Source organism: Capsaspora owczarzaki (genome assembly GCF_000151315.2).
Source record: "Capsaspora owczarzaki ATCC 30864 unplaced genomic scaffold supercont2.4, whole genome shotgun sequence".
NCBI lineage: Eukaryota > Filasterea > Ministeriida > Capsasporidae > Capsaspora > Capsaspora owczarzaki.
In genome coordinates, this window is record NW_011887295.1 from 944544 (window position 1) to 961829 (window position 17286).

The following is a 17286-nucleotide window of genomic DNA, read 5'->3' on the forward strand; positions in this document are numbered from 1 at the left end:
CACATGCTTTTTTTTCCCTTTTTTTTTTTTTTTTTTTTTTTGAATTGCGATTTTCAACGCCAGTCACACAGTCACAGTCACAGTCACTGCACCCATCCACCACCACGACGAATCAACAGACGCATTTCCAACAAGACCTATGATGGGTGGGCGATGAGGGCATCGGCACCCAAGCGCAGGACGAGGTGCAGATCATCTGCAACTATCACTCACCTCCCGCGCCCCTCTCGCTCGCCTCACTTCTACCTCCGACATTGACATTTTGGCCAACTCAGCCGCAAAGTCAGCAAAAGAGTTGAAGCGTTGTGAGTGTGAATGCCAAACACTCAAAGCTCATCACACTTGGCCTTCGATTTCAATTCACCATCGCATGTGTGGAGTTTGCCTGGAGTTGGAGTTTGGTCATCACATCATTGCTCAGCGTCATTGTCTGAGCCGGATCCAAGCATCCCAGGTGTAAAACATGATTTGACTCGCGCTCACTCTGCATCTTGAAACAAACCCTCAGATCATCTCGCTGCTCAGCAGCCATCGTCAGTCCACTCGGGAGCTCTGGATGTCCAACCCACTCAATCCGCAATCTCTATCCGACGCCACGTTGGAATGGTACAAACACTACAGACGCACATTGAATACCAAAGTATGCATCATGTCTCACGCCAATAACGATCGTTGCCCTTGAAGGATTTTCGTTGTAGACACGCTCAACTTTTCATTCTGGCCCGAGGACCCGGCAGTACCATTCACGGTCGAGTACAAAGACAAGTCCTACACAAACTACTGGTCGCTGTGCGCCGCAATCAACCGAGCGCTCGAGGTACAAGTCGCTGATGCTTTCACTTTTGCGTCGAGTGATGAGTTGCGATAGTTGTTGACGGTTGACTGATTTTGTTGTTGTTGTTGTTGTTGCGCCACTGTGCTTCTTCAGGAGGGCATTGCAATCACCGACCCGGCCTACTATGCGACAATCACGATGGAGCAGCTGCAGCATGTCTTCCGATCGTCCACCGCTACGCCAATTCCATTGCTGAACGAGCGGCTCGCAGCATTGCACGAAGCTGGCACCGCACTCGTCGAGCATTTTGACGGCAAATTCGCCAACATGCTTCGCTTGGCCAGCCATTCTGCGGACGTGTTGATGCGAGACGTGCTAAAACACATGCCCATGTATCGGGATCGCGCGGCATACCATGGAGTAGAGTGTAAGTGTGCGAAGCGTGGGGGGGGGGGTTCGTGTTGTCGCTGTTTTCTTTCGCGGCAGCAAAACGCTTGCTTACCATCCTCTGTGCGTGTAGTGTGCTTTTACAAGCGGCTTCAAATCTTGGTGGCCGATATCTGGGCCTGCTACGATGGCAAAGGCGATGGCTACTTTTCCGACATTGATTTGATCACCATGTTTGCTGATTATCGGTACGCTCGACCGCTTGTCTGAAATGCTGCAAAGGGTACTCTCTGGTTTACTGCTACTTCAGGATTGCTGACTGGTGGTTGTTTGTGTTTTGCTCCTTTTGATTTGGGTTTGTTGCAGAGTTCCTCAGGTTTGTGCTTTGGAAGACCAATTGTCACCGCGAGAAACTGTCGTGTGCTCACTCTCCGCTGTTGTGACGGTTGTTTTTACAGGCTTTGGTTCATTTGGGTGCCCTCGAGTATTCCCCTGCACTACTTGAGCGACTAAAACGACACGAGCTCATGTTGTCGGGGGATCCTGATGAAGTTGAAATCCGTGGCTGCTCCATTTGGGTTGTGGAGGTATGGCGCAACATATTCTCGGCGTAGCCTTTTTTCAACTGCATTGGCTTCGTCGCTCACTTCTTGCTGCCTCGTACTTGGCCAGCTAATCCGAGCTCGAATCGCAGTCATTTTGCGCGAAGAAGACCCTCGCCGACCTCCTCCGAACGCAATCCAGATCGATTTCTTCCTCTGGGATTTGGCGCAAGAGTTCCGCGAGCAAATGAAGCGGGTCCCCATCCACCTGGTTCGTTCGGCCTTCTACTAAGACAATGTTGTTTTAGAGCGTGCCAGGTCGAGATCCCGTTCATGGATTGGCTTTTTTGGCATTGTGCTCTTTCCTATACCCTTTGTACCATTAGATCAGCACATCAGTGTCATTTCTTTTCTGAGCTTTGTTGTTGTGTGACTTCTCAGTCACTTTTTTTTTTCTTTTTCTAGTTTCTAGTTTCCATCCATGCCGCAGCTCGGTCGCGCACTCGACAGCTTTCCGTTGTCGGCAACGCAGCGCTCAAAGCTTGCCAAGGCCGGCTTTTTCAACGTGCAGGATGTGCTCGAAGTGTCTGTGATTGACCTCAGTCGAGGCAAGTCAACACCAATGGGGCTGTGTGCATGCAAGTGGACGTTTGTGTTTTTTGGCGGGAAAAACTCATCATCAAACCTTTCCTGCTTTCTCTCCTCCTCCCCCACCACCACCACCACCGCGGTGTCGTGCGCGATAGAACTTGGCATTACAACAACAGAGTCACTGGAAATACTCACCCTCGTGCGCGGGGACGGCGACGCGGCCAAGCAGTCGCCACTTGCAAGCGCCGCGAGCGTTTCAGGCGTTGTTTCAAGCACAGCGGCGCTCGCCGCCAGCCCAGTGTCCACTTCCGGTACGGCTCGGTGTGTGGGTGGTCTGCAATTGCTGCATCGTGAATCCGTTTCCCCGCGCTGGGCCGCTGCGTGGTGTGCGTGTGTCTGTGAGGCTCACGCGTTGCTGCTTGTTTTGGAATGATTCAGCGTCAGCCGCTGCGCTGTTACAACAAGAGGCATCGCGTGGTGCGATTCGGACAGGCTCGTTTGACATGGACGCCATGCTTGGAGGTGGAGGCGTGCCTGTGGGCAAGATCACCGAGTTCTGTGGCGCGCCAGGAATTGGCAAAACACAACTTGGGTAACGTTTTGCTTCACTGTTTGGTTGCAGCGTTGAGCACCCAATTGTGTGTGTGTGTGTACCTTCTTTTTGAAAACACAAACACCGACAGGATACAAATAGCTGTGAATGCACACATGCCGCGGGCCATCGGTGGACTCGAGGGCGAGGCTGTTTACATTGGTGAGGAAAAATCGACCCTCAAAACCAAACAGTGGGTTCTGAGTGCTCAACTTTTGAAACGCGTTTTTGGGTGACATATAGACACGGAAGGCAGCTTTATCATTGAGCGGTCGGAAGACATTGCCGAAGGCGGCGTGCGGTTCGCGGCTGAACTGGTCGCGTCGCAGCTGCCTCCACAACAAGCGATTGGCCTCGGAGGAATGACCGCTCAACAGGTCTTGGCAGGAATTCACTACTTTCGAGTTCACGATTATATCGAGCAGCTTGCTCTTGTTAATATTTTGCCCGAGTTTCTCGCAGAGCATCCGGCCGTCCGCGTCATTATTGTGGACAGTGTGGCTTTCCATTTCCGTCACCACTTTGATGATATGGCACTGCGCACTCGCTTGCTCAATGGCATGGCGCAGTCTTTCCTCAAGATGGCGATTGACTCGTCCGTGGCTGTAAGTTGCAAGGAGAAAAAAAAAAACATTGAAGCAAACAATGAGCTGACACCGTGCCTGATGAGACGTTTCCAGATTGTGTTAGTCAACCAAATGACCACAAAAATGGGCTCTGAGCGTGGACAATCCCATCTCGTGCCCGCCCTTGGTAGGTTCCCAAACAAAAAAGGGGGTGGCTTTTTGTTGTGCCATCGTGCTCATTGCTGTGGCATCCACACATACACCGCCATTTTTGACATTGCAGGAGAAAGCTGGGGTCATGCTAGCACCAATCGAGTCATCATGTTCTGGAAGGACGGCCTGAGGTAAAAGCTTTGCATGGTTTTTTTTTTTGATGCTTTGTGATCCCATCCAAATCCCCTCATCCCCCCCCCTGCCCGCCCCCATCACAGACAAGCCACCCTGTACAAGTCATCATCCATGCAGGAGCGAACCATCACCTATCAAATAACCGCCGAGGGTGTGCGAGATGCCCCCTCGCGCAATCTTCAACCAACACCACTCGTCCCAGCCACCAGCAACAGTTACATGGCCCCCTCGAAAAGGCCGCGCGAGGAAGATTCCGATCCCCTCAGACCAGCCACTACAAGTCCTCAGCCCGAGGATGTTGGACAACACGTCCATCGCGCAGCTCGCGTGGTAGGCTCGTTCGAACCATGATGCAAATTGAATAAAGCCACTACTAATTGGTTGTTAGCCTGACGAAACGAATCGGAATGTACAATAACACTCGCAAAAAGCAAAACGAAAAAAGCAAAACGAAAAAAACACTTGTGCACCAAAGGATTAACCTCTTTTGCAAACGCGCAAAGAGCGAAAACTTTTGCTCAATGCTGCAACTGCCGGGATGGACATCCGAGTGGCCCGCACTCTCAAATGGAATCATAGGGCAGCGCGCTCGAGTCGGATGTGTCCTCGTCGTCGTGCGCCTGATCAAGCTTAAAGTACTTGGACGAGCGGGATGGCGACAGCAGGAACGCCAGGAAGGCAAACGACACAAAGTTGAGTGTGTAGAAGCAGCCGTTGATGGTCTTGTAGCGCCAGCGCGGATCGACAATGGCGGCCGCGATGACAATGAGCGGCAAGGCGACAAACCAAACCACAAAGAATGCTCCAAACCGGCGGTAGAAGCTGAGTGTGTCGGAGTTGACCTCTTTGCGGTAGGTGCGCAGGAGCTCATAAATGAACCAAACAAGAATCAGGCAACGCAGGGTCAGAATCAGGGCGCCGGGCCAGGTTTGGTACTCGTTCAGCAGCGATTGCGGATCTTGGCCAGCCTCAATCCAAATGAAGAGGACAATGAACAAGAGTGAATAGCCGCCAAACAGACCGAGCATGAGGCGGCGCTTGGCACCGCTGCTGGGAGGGGAGCTCCAGCCCTTGGCGAACAAGAGGAGGAGGAGCATCAAGACGCACTGGGAAATGATTTGCAAAAAGAAGCCAAACGCATGCATTCCAGGAACGCCCTCGCCATCCTGCGAGTATTGGCCAAAGTGAATGAGGTTGGCCAGGACGGCGAGAAACTCGAGGAACATGGCGGCCGACGCGAGACGCACAAAGAGCGGCATGCCGGCAAAACCGCCGCTGCGCAGGTGCACAAAGACGTGTGCAGAGACCAGGACGATGTACAAGACAAAGTAGGCCACAAAGAGACCAAGAGCGCCCTGGTACTCGAAGGAGAACTGGTACATGAAGTAGTCGTGGCTGACAACGTTCGGATTGCCGTTGACCACCCAGACGTCCACAACGCCGTGCACGCCTCCCGCGGACGGGGTGGCGGTCGAAAAGTCGCACGCAACCAGACTGGCATACCAGAAGCGGGATCGCGTGTATGCGCTGTACTCGTTGACAATGTTGGCCTTGGGCTCAGTAAACGGCGGGACGGCGTAGCAATTCGCTGGCGCCGTGCGGTTGTTGCTGAACGGAGCGCACCAGTGCAGGTACGGAATGTCGTTGTTCTCCCAGTCGCGGATCTGGTTGACAATCTTTGCGCAGTCGGTCATGCCGCCGAGCGTGGCCCACAGATCGTCGTTAACGAATACAAACGCGCCGTTGAACGCGCTTGTTTGAGCGACCGCGGCCGTCGTTGGGCGGACATCGCCCCACATGTAGCCCGTGTCTGCGCCCTGGTCGAAGCAGAACTTGTTCAGGTACGTGATTGGATCCGTTGTGGACACGGTGGTGTGGATGTGCATCGCGGCCGCATGCTGCAGCAAGCAGCAGAAGCCGAGGAGGGTTGAGAGTAAAGCGAGCTTCATTTCTCAAAGCGAACAAGCCAAGCGCGCCAAAGCCAACCGGGGGATGCGGGAGGCGAGGGGAGGGGGTGTGTGAGCTGGAAGTCGAGGCGGGGACAAGGGTAGAGCGAAGGGACGGCGATGGGCGGGTGGTCTTGAGGAAAGGGGCAGCGGGGCTTATCAGCGGGGCTTTTCCAGTGAGATCAAATCTGACTGCAACGTCACGAATGATCAACAAATAAGAAAAAAAAAACTGACTCCCTTGGTTTCGTTTCGGGGATACGCTCCTTGGTTGACTGCGAAGTATTCGGTTGCTGGTTGCGCGATATGCACAGGGAAGAATGATGGAAGAGTTGGATGATTGGTTGCAATGAATGTCAGGATCAGAACACACGTCGTCAAAAGACATTGAAAACACAAAACACACTGAAGTTGTTGCTCAGACAATAGCAGGCGAGGCATTGTTGAGCATCAGTGTCTGCGGGCGGCATCCGTCTCGAAACGAGCAGCAAGAAGTGCGTGAGGGACGTTTGTGGAAACGAATCGGCGATGGCGGCTTTGGCACCAAGATCAAGGCCTCATTCATCCTGTTGTTGTGGATATTCTGGTCGGCTCGCTGCATGAAACTTGCCATCAGGCGAGGAGCTATACAATAGCTTTGATCTGTATTGAACCATGACTCACACGACTGGGAGGACTGCAATGTGTTGCTGTGGCAGTCATCTCAAACCCTTCAGTAGCTTCCTTCAGCCACTCCATTCTGGGGCAGAGCCAATCAAAACATTGCAGCACTGAAGTGGGTACATGCTGGACGCCCATGTCCGGTCGAACGCCGGGTTTTGCCAATGCTTTCGATTTGGGTCAAATAATCCGATTCGAACCGAGTTCAGTTTTCTTTTCTTTTTTCTTTTTCAAACAGTATGCTTGGCAATGAAGCGCAACGTCGTCTATTTCTACACTTTCTAAATTTATCTGCCGAATTTTCTATTCCCAAAATTCTCTAACAACGCACACAAGCTGTACCACACGATTCCTCGCATGATTTGCAAAACCAATGCAAAGGAGGCTTAAAATTCATGACAGCCTCAATAGAACGTATTTTCGGAGGAGAGTGCTATGAACCTGAACCGAATCCTCCTTTTGAAACAGTGGGGGACGAAGGGTCAGGAGGCGGGAGCAACGAGGTGTTGGGAAGGCCATTTTAAGGGCAATCAAGGCCCAGCGTGTTTTCTGTTATTTTCGGCAAATTGTATTCTGGGCTTTGTGCTTTGGCGATGGATTCAACTTGTCGTTTGTCTCTGTTGTCGCGCGTTCGTGCTGAAGCTCGATCTGTGCGGATGAGTGAAAAGCAGAAATTGCTGCCTTGTGTGCTCGCATCTGACGCGACACACGACACGAAAACCGCGTCATGCAGGAGTTGTTATTTTGACGCAATCCATCAGAAACAAACAAACAAACAAACAAAAAAACAAAAAAAACCGCGGGCAAGCGCGTGGCCTCCTCCTGCCCCAGTGACACTCCAATAAACCTCATCTAAACCTCATCTATAGTGAAAGGATTGACAATATAGTTACAGGAGTGCGCAATGAGATTCTCGTAGAGAGACACGCAGAAGAGTCAGGGCGCGACGCGCGTTTTGCCGCAAAATTCCCAGAGCAACAAAACCCACAAAAACCCGACGTTTTATTTTTGGGGTTTGTCACAACATGTCTATTTTGAATTTGTGTATCTCGCTCCCATCCCTCCTGGTCCTTCTCCTGGCTATTCCAACCTAGCCACTTCTGCTCTTGAGACTATGCACACACAATGAACAAAAAAATCCGCGTTTGCAAGCTTTATTTTTTGGGCACGCTTTCCAAATCCCGAAAACCTGCTCTCCCGACCAAAATGCTGACCTTAATTCTGAATTGGAATCGCGCACTCTCTTTTTCCGGAAAATACAGATGCGAGTCTTGCGGTCGTATTGGATCCAACTGCTGGTGCTTGCAGCCATTGCAGCTACCGTGCCGTTCGCGCAAGGACAACAAGAGCCTTGCAGCATTACCGTCTCGGACGTGACTGCGCTCTACAACGAACTTGGCTCCCCGAGCACGAGTACAGTTGTGTGCATTATGCCCGGAACCTACGCCTTCCCCAATCAGCGAACAATCAATCGATCGGTTTCGTTTCGAGGTCTGGGCACCCGCCCGGAAGATGTAGTCATCTCCAATCAATACGGCTCTCAGATTGTGTTTTACGTCACGAATGGCGCGGGCCTCAGCGTGAATTTTGAGAATCTCAAAGTTACTCAAGGCTCGGGAGCCATTTACCTGAATACCGGCGTCAGCTCGGTCCTCAAGAACGTCATTCTGGACGGCTGCACCTCGACGACGCAGTCCCAAGCTGCCGGTCTCCACCTCTTCGGCAGCAACAATGTTGTGATGACAGACTCGGTCATTTCCAACAATCAAGTTTGGGGTAACTATTTAGAATGTCCTGACTTTGTTGCTTCGAGCGGGAATTGTGGTATGGTGAGACTCACCAACGCTGCTCCTCAGATTATGGTGCCGGCATGCGTATCGGGTCGTTCTCGAACGTCCAACTCCAAAACGTTGCGTTCTCGAACAACGCGGGCGCTATGTATGGCTCAACCAATTATGGTGGTGCCATCGCCATTGACACTGTGACCACTGTTACTGTCACTTCATGCACAGTACGTTCCGGCTCGTTTTGTGGCGTGACTGAAATGGCCGCCTGGGCTGCTTGAACCGAGGATGACTCACCTTTTCTCGACTCTTAGTTTACAAACAACCGAGCCTATTCCGGAGGCGCGATCGGCGTCAAGGCTGGAGTCTCAAACTCGCTGTCCATCTCCAAGTCCACGTTTACCGGAAACACTTGTGCGGGCTCTGGCTGGGGCCATGCCCTCAGTCTCGGAACTACATCGAATGTAAGCATCAGCGCAACGTCGCAGCTTGAATTGAACGTACAAACCTCATTCCATCGCCTGAACAGTCTCGTACAGCAATCTACAAGAGCACGTTCAATGGCAACTATGTCGCAGGCACCGCAGCCAGCTCTAGCATCTATACTGCGTCCGGTGCGACCACTACTTTGCTCATCTACAACATGATCACTGCCAGCCAAGTGTCGTCAAACGGGTTTGCCAATTCGGACGTTGGCTTCGGAGGCAGCGCTACAGTTATTGCGACCAACGCCGATGTTAGTGCAGTCAGCAAGAGCGGCACTCCAACCTGGGTGGGCTTGGATCTTGCGCCCACATTCTGCACTTCGGCCATCTCGTCCGGAGCGCAGGCGTGGATGGTGAATGTTGTCGACGAGTGCATGATTGCCTCGACCTCGTCTGCGGCAATGGTGTCGCAATCGATCGCCTCCGTGTCCCTCGTGTCGGCGAGCTCGGTCTCCTCCGTGTCCGCTGCCTCGGCCTCCTCCGTGTCTGCTACGTCTGCGGCATCAGTCGCCGCTGTGCTTGCGTCAGTCGCTTCCGTGTCCTCTGCGTCCGCCGCGTCTGTGATCTCTTCATCCTCAGTCGCTGCTGCTTTGGCGTCGGCTGCCTCTGTGTCCTCTGTTTCCGCGGCCTCGGTTACGTCCGCAGCCTCAGTTGCCTCCGTGTCCTCCGCGTCTGCAGCGTCTGTTACTTCTGCAGCCTCCGTTGCCGCCGTCTTGGAGTCTGTTGCCTCCGTGTCCTCCGTTTCCGCCGCCTCTGCAGCATCCGCAGCATCTGTTGCTTCCGTGTCCTCCGTTTCGGCAGCCTCCGCTACTTCTGCAGCATCCGTTGCCGCCGTCTTGGAGTCTGCTGCTTCTGTTGCGTCAGTTGCTTCCGTCGCCTCTGTTGCCTCCGTCGCCTCAGTTGCTTCCGTGTCCTCCGTGTCCGCCGCCTCTGCGATCTCTGCTGCATCCGTCGCCGCCGCTTTGGAGTCTGCTGCTTCGGTCGCCTCTGTCGCTTCCGTCGCTTCGGTAGCCTCCGTCGCCTCAGTCTCTTCAGCATCAGCGGCCTCTGCGACGTCAGTCGCATCGGTCGTCGCAGCTTCGATGGAGTCGGTCGCTTCTGTCTCCTCAGTGTCTGCAAGCTCCGCGTCGGTCGCTTCCGTTGCGGCTGTCGAGTCTGCCGAGTCGGTCCGCTCGGTTGAGGCTGCCGTCTCCCTCCACTCTGTGCAGTCGGCTGCTTCGGTGTCCTTGAAGAACGTTCTCACCTTGCAGGCTTCGTCTGGCAGCGCCGGATCCATAATCCCAATCGTGGCTGGCGTCGTTGGTGTTGTCGCTCTCCTTGCTCTCATCGTCGTCATTGTCTTGGTCCGTCGTCGCCGCGCGCGCCAGCAGGCTGGAGCTTCCAAGCCCCGTGACGAGTTCTATTCGACTGGCCTTCAGTACAACCCTCTGGCAGCTAGCCAGGCCTACGATGTGCTGAAAGTGGGCGGTAACGAAAGCCAAGGCTACGATCGTCTCGTCGGCCAGGCTGAACGCGACAGCCTTTCCTCTTCCCACACCACCGAGGACCTGTATGAAACGCTCGCAGCCATGGAGCCCACCTATGCCAACCCACCTGCGCCGGAGTATGGCCAGCCCGCGGCCAATCCTCTGTACGCGAATCCCGCTGATGCCGACGCGTATGAGCCTGTGAGCAAGACCTCCGCGGCTGCTGCCGGGTACGATCAGTTGCAAAACCCGAACGCGGCAGCCGATGGGGCTCAAACCGGCATGTCCTACGACGTGCCCGCGCCTCCGTCCACCGACTATTCCAGCGTGATCAGTGTTTGCCGCGAGTCTTACATCCCGCCGCAAGGATCGACCGCTCCTGCCATTGGCGGCGCGGCGACAGAGTACGCCGACCTGTTGCATGGCAAACTGTAAATGCTTTGATGATGCTTGTTAAATTCTGTCTGAACCCTTTTGCAGCGGTCCTTGCTCGAGCGTTTTGTTTGAGTATGGGACTTTGTTGCAGTTAATGTGTGCCAAAGTGTGTCAATGTGTGTGCGAGTTGCGTGCGACTTGCCGACTGTCCGTGTTACCAACGCGAATAGATAGCATTTTTCGTCGCTTCTTCATGTTCAGATTGTTGATTCTTCTTTTTCTTCTTCTTTGTTGCTTTCAAAAAGCAAAATTGATCCAATTGACAGTCCTTTTTTTTTCTCTCTTCATTTCTACTTCTCATTTCATTTCTTTGTGGTCAGTGCTCGGTGGTAAGCTGACCGATCAAACGGTGGAATTGTTTTTGTTCTCCCGAGCAACCAACAACAAAAAAGTCGATTGTACACACGACTCGCCGCGCTCGGGAATGGTTTCCCACACACAGACCCGAAGCACAAGCAGCACGAAACAAACCCCAACGCGTTGTTATGTGTGTTGTGTGGGGAAAAGGCTGGTCGGCGAACAAAAAAAAACTAGTGTTGGTTGTCAGCCACAAAAGCCATCCGATGGAAGAACGGATTGAAACAACGAGATCAAAACAAAACGAGTCTGATGATGATGGCTTGGGGGTTCCGATGCTAAATGGTCGTGCACCCGGCCTGTGCTCGAAACACGGTGGCTGCAACGGGGCTGAAAAAAAATCCAACCTCCGCTTCAAACCGAGCGTTCATGCGCTGCGACTACGTGTCGTGTGGGCGCGCGTTTCGAGTGAGTCAAGCGCGATAAAAAAAAAAAAAAATGCGAAAAAGCCAAAAAAAAAAAAAAAAAATCAAATTGTGGTTCTTGAGTCCTTTTTTGCGTTGTGGCTGTCAATTGGAACCAAAATGTCCCAACAGCCACATTCACTTGCAGTGTGGCTGCAATGAATGGTAGTGAAAGGCTTTCTGAGGGTGGCGGAAGCAGTCCAAGAAAGGCGTGCTGTGGTAGCAGTAGGATTCGCGGAAGAGGGGGGTGGCCTCGAAAGTCAAATTTTGCGCCCACCCCTTGTTTTTGTTTTTGTTTGATTTTTTGGATTACTGCATTGCGACAAAAATGATGCGAGGATTGAATTGAACGATGGTTTTTCCATTCTATTGAACTCGTTGCCGCGCCTCGGCTTTTTTTGGAAGAATGCCACAAGAATGGATGAACAACCGCAGCCTCCTCCTCTGCAGCATTGTCATCACGTTTCAACCACAACAACCCGCAACCCTGCCCCTGCGGTGGTGGGTTTTTTTTTCTGTGGTCTACGGTGGTTGTTCTGGACAAACAGGGAGAGAATGTGAGAGAGAGAGAGCGCGAGTATACGGACGCAGCGAGCAGGTGACTTGTGATTTCGTCCCAATCGCCAATTTGCCGCAATGAGGCTTAGGAGACTCGCAGTTTTCGGTGATCTGCGGACACAGACTGTCCCCTTCCTTTTTGCCCTTTTTCGAAACATTGCAATCATGGCATGCCTGGTAACAGCTGTGGAAAACATTCCGGATGTTCGGTTCGGAGAGCGGGGGAAAGGATAATCTGTGTCAACCTCGCTTGTCTTCGCTTTGTGATCTGAAACGCCGCCCCTCACCAAATGCATTTTGCCATCCGCGAATTGTGCTGTATGAATTTAGAATTTAACATTACCTCCGACTTGTGACAAGCCAAAGCATCCGGCAAAACTTCACTCTTGCTCGACCCGAAATCACCGGCCAAGGAATGCAGCGCCAAAGTTCGCTGCTGCTGCTGCTGCTGGCGCTTGCTGTGTCAGCACAAGCGCAAGCCTGCGATGTCACCGTCGGCAATACAGGTGATTTGGCCCTGCAACTCACTGCAGGGTCGACCGCCGCTGTGGTGTGCTTGCAAACCGGAACGTATGCCTTTTCCAACAGTCAAACGGTCGCCCGTTCTTTGACACTCCGCGGAACGGGCATCACCGCGGATAATGTGGTCATCTCCTCGACCGGAAACAACGTATTCGTTGTTAACAGCGGCTTGACCGTCAACTTTGAAAAACTCAGGATCAACGGCGCCCGCACTTGCATCAATTTGGCGAACACTGCCCAGTCCACAATGTTTGACATTACTCTGAACAATTGCGATTCGGTTGTGTCTCAAGGCGGCGGCATTCATCTTGTCAGTAACAATGTCATCAGCATCTCCAACTCTCGAATCTCCAACAGCCTTGCTCCGTGTAAGTTGAGAATTGTCAAAAACCAATCACCTCCGCTCTTGCTTCCACTTTACAACTTACCGTTATATTCTCTTGCACTTGCAGCTGTCGGAGGTGCTATTCAAGTCGGTGCCAGCTGCTCAGTCCAAGTGACAAATGTTACATTCACAAACAATGAGGCAACCTACAGCTCAAGTGCTTCGATTGGCGGGGCCATTGGCATTGCTGGAAACTCTGCAAGCATCACAATTACGTCCAGCACAGTAAGCTTGCTCCATTGCTCAAGGCCTGTTGGTTTTTGATGGTTTCCGACTGGCATACTCACTTGCATTGAGCAGTTTTCCGGCAACAAAGCTTACAATGGCGGTGCCATCGGTACTGTCAATGGTGTGGCCGGCACCCAGCTGTCCATTTCCAAGTCTACGTTTACGTCAAACATTTGCTCCCCGTCCAATTTTGCCACCGGGCATGCACTGTACCTTGGCTGCTCATCCACGGTATGTGCTTGTGAAACCAATTGTGTAATTGTGCGGCAGTATCGATTGCAGACTGGATGCTCAATGACATTCCTACATGTTGGAAACACACAGACACGAACAGTCGTCTATGACACCTCTTTCATCGGAAACGTTGTGAAGCCCGGTGCGTTTTCAGGGAGCATTGCAACACCGAATGTGAACGGTCAAACGCCGATGCTCCTCATGTACAAGGTGCTAGCATCGGGACAAGCTAGCCCCGACGCTTTATATCCCAACTATGACGTTTATTTCGGTAGTGATCAGACTTTTGTCGTCATTTGGAGTACGACGGACGAAACCAGCTTCAACGATTTTGGCACTACGGCAAATTACAAAGATGCCAACGCCGCGCCTGGTACCTTCTGTCCCTTTGCTACCAGTAATGGAGCAGCAGCCTGGATGCTGAATGTGATCGACGAATGCCAGGCGATCGCTTCCTCGTCGTCCGCGGTCGTGGTGTCAAACTCGATCGTGTCCGTCTCGAAAGCTTCGGCCGCATCCGTCACGTCATTTGCTTCCGTGCAATATCAGTCAATCACCTCGGTTTCCGCGCGTTCTGCAGCATCGATTAGCTCTGTGGAATACCGGTCGGTTTCTGCAGCTTCTGCAGCTTCGGCGCATTCTGCAGCTTCGGCGCATTCTGCAGCTTCAGTAGCGTCGATTGCAACCGAAACCGTGGGATCAACTGCCCAGCTCTCTTCGATTTCCTCTCAGACGGAGCATCAGGCGGTGTCCACCACTCTTTCGGAGACCCCAGCTCTGGCATCATCAACCGCCGCTGCGACATCATCATCTTCTTCTTCTTCTTCATCATCATCATCATCATCATCATCATCATCATCATCATCATCATCATCATCATCATCATCATCAGCGACCGAGATTTTCTCCAGCACCGAGGTTTCAGCTTCGACACACTTGCCCTTGTCCTCTGTCCCGCACTCCTCGTCTATTGTGGCCCTGTCGTCGGCAACTCCGGCCGTATCCAGTAGCGCCGCTGGCCCATCTGGATCGCCCGCTAGTGGCTCGTCCGCGTCGATCGTTCCAATTATCGCAGGAGTCGTTGGCGCGCTCGTGCTGTTGGTCTTGATTCTCGTGATTGCGCTTCGTCGCCGACGCCATTCTCGCAAGCCGAGAGTGGACGACGACTTCCAAGCGACCGCCTTGCAATTCAATCCTCTCGCAAACCGCCACGCACCCTCGACCTCGGGAGACAAGGCGTACGATATTCTTCAACAGCAGCGGACTTCGAATTACGACGATTTGGTCGCGGTCCGAAATCAAAAGGCCGCAGAGGTCGCCAACCCCCTGTATGACGACCTGCAGTCGCACTACGCCAGCCCCAAGGAATCAAACTATGCCGCAATCGATCAGCGCTCCGGCTCGAGCTATGCAGAGCCAGGCCGCAAGGAGGAATCCCACTACGATGACACATCCAATTACTCCCAACCAAAAGCACCCGGGTCCAATTACTCGGATGTTGTCGTGGGCAGACGGGACGAGCGTTTATCCAGCGAAAGTGCAGCGTCGTCGCACCCTGGTCCGACCTACGCGGCACCAGACTTGCAACCGGGCCACTATGCTGCTCTGGAGCTTGACACTCCAACTGGCTATGTTTAGAGATTTTGTATCAATTTTTGTACAGTATTAGATGTGTGTTTGAGATGCGTTTTTTTTTTTGCCATGAATAAATCCTTGTATCAATCCTGTCCCGCTGGCTGTGCAAAGCGGCTCGAAAATTGTGATCAAAATTTTAGGTTAGACTCGCAATTGATTTCTACAACACTGACTCCATGTAATTTGGCAAACGCGCTCTCTCAGCCTTGCACCAGTCGAATACCCAACTTCAAGTCAGGGAAGGGACGCATCGTGACGGTGAGCCTCCTGACGTACTCGGGGCTGTTCTCGGGCATGAAAAAGTAGAAGCGGCGCACAATCGTCGCAATCACCGCTTTCATTTCCATGGTGGCAAACTTGTGACCAATGCACATGCGCGGCCCGTGCAGGAAAGGCATGTACACAAAGCGGTTGACCTTGGCAGCCTCCCCCGTGCCGCCCTGCTCCTCGCTCAAAAACCGGGCGGGTCGGAATTCGTCGGGATTGTCCCAGAGTGCAGGATGGAGGTGCATCATTCCGGGAAGGATCATGATTGTCATGCCCTTTCGAACTTGCACATTGCCAATCACGTCGTCCTGCATCGCAACGCGATTGGTAATCGGCACGGGAGGGTAACGGCGCATTGCCTCGGAAATCACCGCAGAAAGGTAGGACAGCTTCTCAAGGGACTCCCACGTCATGTGCTCGACGTCAAAGTCTTCCAACTCGCTGCGCAGGCGGTCTTGGACGTCAGGGTGTTGGGCAAGGGCATACAATATCCACGACATTGCAACAGAGGTCGTCTAGAAAGTGGAGGGGAGACACGACATGTACATCATCGACGTTGGCATTACACTGCTGATCACAACCTTTTCGCTCGAAAGCCTCATCTGCATCAGCACTTCTCAAGACGTTTGCCGCAATGCAGCTTGGTGTGCCTTACTTCATGGCCGGCCAACATGAACGTCTTGACTTGGTCGCGCAATTCTTGATCGGAAATTGCAGCTTGGGTTTCTTCGTCTCGCACATCCATGAGCAAATCCAGCAAGTCGCGTTTGCGTGAAGCAGCCTTGGTGTCCAAGTCATCCTCCTCCTCCTCGTCGTTGTTGTTGTTGTTGCTGTCGTCGTTCACGAGCTGCTGCTGCTTCGACTTTTGCTGCTCGCGTTGCTGCCACTTGTCGGCAATGACCTTGTCGACAATTCCGTCCGCAGTCTTGACGGCCTTTTTAAAAGCAATGTTTTCTGGGAAGGGCAAGTATTTGGCGAACGGCACCAGCTGCTTCCAGGTAAACCGGCCCACGGCGAGCAAATCTGAAAACAGATCAAACATGGCGCGGTCGCCGCTCTCTTGAGACTTGAACGCATATCCAAAGGCAGAGTGGCCAATCACATCCATGGTCAACTTGCTGAAATCAACATGAGCGTTGACAAGGGCCGAGTCGCCTGGCACCACGAGCGGCTTGGCGCCAGCCACCTTGGAGGTCGCATCCACGGCGAGCTCCTTGTTGTTGGCTTCTGCATTCTCAATGTTTCCCATCCAGTTTTGCTCAAGGCGCTGTGCTGACAGCCGAAACAGCTCGACAAAGTTCTTGAGCTTTGAGTGGTGGAACGCCGGTGTGAGCATTCGCCGCATTCTCTCGTGCTCCTTGCCCTCCGCAGTCAATAAGGCGTGTCCGATGACGCGCTTCAGCAAGTTGGTGGCCAGCAGCGGTCGAGCATACCGGGATGGATGCGCCGAGAGGACGTGGCTGGACGATTTGAGATTTGTACGAAAACGTCCCGGTTGTCGGTTGGGAACAACAAAAGGGGGTGTGCAGTACCAAACAAAGCACAACCAGTGAGCGGGGTCAGGTACCCAATATCAAGCAAAGTTCAAAGTGTGTGAGCGAGTGAAGAAGTTTCAATCCATTTTGGTTTGTTCGCTTCTCGCTGCGAAATCTTCTCGTCCCACGCTACGCCGCGTGAATTTTCTGCGACTCGTTGCGTTGGCGCTTACCGAATGCCCTCGGGGTCGGCGATGAGCAAGCGCTCGGATAGGAACACGCGGTACGTGCTGTACGAGCCGTACTGCTTGGCCCAGCGCAGATGCGGGGCAGCAGGCTCCTCGTTAAAGATGTCCGACATGTTCCCCGTGAGCCAGTGGCCCTTGGGGCCGGGAAGGTGCCTGAGCGTCGAAATGTACGTCGGATACAGCCAGACGTAGTAGAGAATGTAGCTCGTCGCGAGCACGACGACCGCGGTCAGAACGAGCGACCAGCTCGAGGCCTCCGTCACGATTGCAATCATGGTCGGTTGATCGAGGTTTGCGCTCCCAACGTCGTCGTCAGCAGCAATGAAACAAAAACGAATGAACAAGAATAATGAAGAATAAGAAGAAAAAGACTGAGCAGTTTTTGGTGTAACAACG

The 17286-nt window shown here is 52.9% G+C and overlaps 6 protein-coding genes across 6 annotated transcripts; 4 read left to right on the top strand and 2 right to left on the bottom strand.

The window, feature by feature from the left end:
* Positions 1-508: 508 nt before the first annotated feature.
* CAOG_03086 (hypothetical protein) lies at positions 509-2120 on the top strand. The gene is made up of 7 exons (XM_004363868.2): positions 509-606; positions 685-817; positions 929-1202; positions 1296-1410; positions 1529-1538; positions 1621-1749; positions 1835-2120. The coding sequence occupies exons 1-7, from the start codon at positions 557-559 to the stop codon at positions 1994-1996; spliced, it is 873 nt and encodes a 290-aa protein (XP_004363925.1). The 5' UTR covers positions 509-556; the 3' UTR covers positions 1997-2120.
* A 48-nt stretch (positions 2121-2168) lies between these two features.
* On the top strand, positions 2169-4152 carry CAOG_03087 (RAD51C protein; the record flags this gene model as incomplete). The annotated part of the gene is made up of 8 exons (XM_004363869.1): positions 2169-2312; positions 2451-2606; positions 2734-2887; positions 2979-3049; positions 3131-3492; positions 3568-3640; positions 3737-3797; positions 3885-4152. The coding sequence occupies exons 1-8, from the start codon at positions 2186-2188 to the stop codon at positions 4150-4152; spliced, it is 1272 nt and encodes a 423-aa protein (XP_004363926.1). The 5' UTR covers positions 2169-2185.
* Positions 4153-4167: 15 nt separating this feature from the next.
* On the bottom strand, positions 4168-5973 carry CAOG_03088 (hypothetical protein). Its single transcript, XM_004363870.2, has one exon. The coding sequence runs from the start codon at positions 5748-5750 to the stop codon at positions 4365-4367; it is 1386 nt and encodes a 461-aa protein (XP_004363927.1). The 5' UTR covers positions 5751-5973; the 3' UTR covers positions 4168-4364.
* A 1696-nt stretch (positions 5974-7669) lies between these two features.
* CAOG_03089 (hypothetical protein) lies at positions 7670-10612 on the top strand (the record flags this gene model as incomplete). The annotated part of the gene is made up of 4 exons (XM_004363871.2): positions 7670-8183; positions 8264-8418; positions 8506-8655; positions 8721-10612. The coding sequence occupies 4 exons, from the start codon at positions 7670-7672 to the stop codon at positions 10575-10577; spliced, it is 2676 nt and encodes an 891-aa protein (XP_004363928.1). The 3' UTR covers positions 10578-10612.
* Positions 10613-12311: 1699 nt separating this feature from the next.
* CAOG_03090 (hypothetical protein) lies at positions 12312-14903 on the top strand (the record flags this gene model as incomplete). Its single annotated transcript, XM_004363872.2, has 5 exons — positions 12312-12786; positions 12871-13028; positions 13104-13262; positions 13356-13638; positions 14158-14903. 5 exons carry the CDS (start codon positions 12312-12314, stop codon positions 14901-14903), a joined length of 1821 nt encoding a protein of 606 aa, XP_004363929.2.
* Positions 14904-14937: 34 nt separating this feature from the next.
* Positions 14938-17249, bottom strand: CAOG_03091 (hypothetical protein). The gene is made up of 3 exons (XM_004363873.2): positions 16876-17249; positions 15823-16627; positions 14938-15682 (listed from the first exon to the last, which is right to left on the bottom strand). The coding sequence occupies exons 1-3, from the start codon at positions 17163-17165 to the stop codon at positions 15101-15103; spliced, it is 1677 nt and encodes a 558-aa protein (XP_004363930.1). The 5' UTR covers positions 17166-17249; the 3' UTR covers positions 14938-15100.
* Positions 17250-17286: the final 37 nt, after the last annotated feature.

Excerpts from the sequence above, each read along its gene's own strand:
- CAOG_03086 (XM_004363868.2), top strand. The coding sequence starts at position 557 with ATGTCCAACCCACTCAATCCGCAATCTCTATCCGACGCCACGTTGGAA. Across the intron at positions 1,203-1,295 it reads GGCATACCATGGAGTAGAGT|TGTGCTTTTACAAGCGGCTT; the intron begins GTAAGTGTGCGA and ends CTGTGCGTGTAG. Across the intron at positions 1,750-1,834 it reads GCTCCATTTGGGTTGTGGAG|CTAATCCGAGCTCGAATCGC; the intron begins GTATGGCGCAAC and ends GTACTTGGCCAG.
- CAOG_03091 (XM_004363873.2), bottom strand. The coding sequence starts at position 17,165 with ATGATTGCAATCGTGACGGAGGCCTCGAGCTGGTCGCTCGTTCTGACC. Across the intron at positions 16,628-16,875 it reads GCCGACCCCGAGGGCATTCG|CCACGTCCTCTCGGCGCATC; the intron begins GTAAGCGCCAAC and ends CAAATCGTCCAG. Across the intron at positions 15,683-15,822 it reads TCATGTTGGCCGGCCATGAA|ACGACCTCTGTTGCAATGTC; the intron begins GTAAGGCACACC and ends TCCACTTTCTAG.
- CAOG_03088 (XM_004363870.2), bottom strand. The coding sequence starts at position 5,750 with ATGAAGCTCGCTTTACTCTCAACCCTCCTCGGCTTCTGCTGCTTGCTG.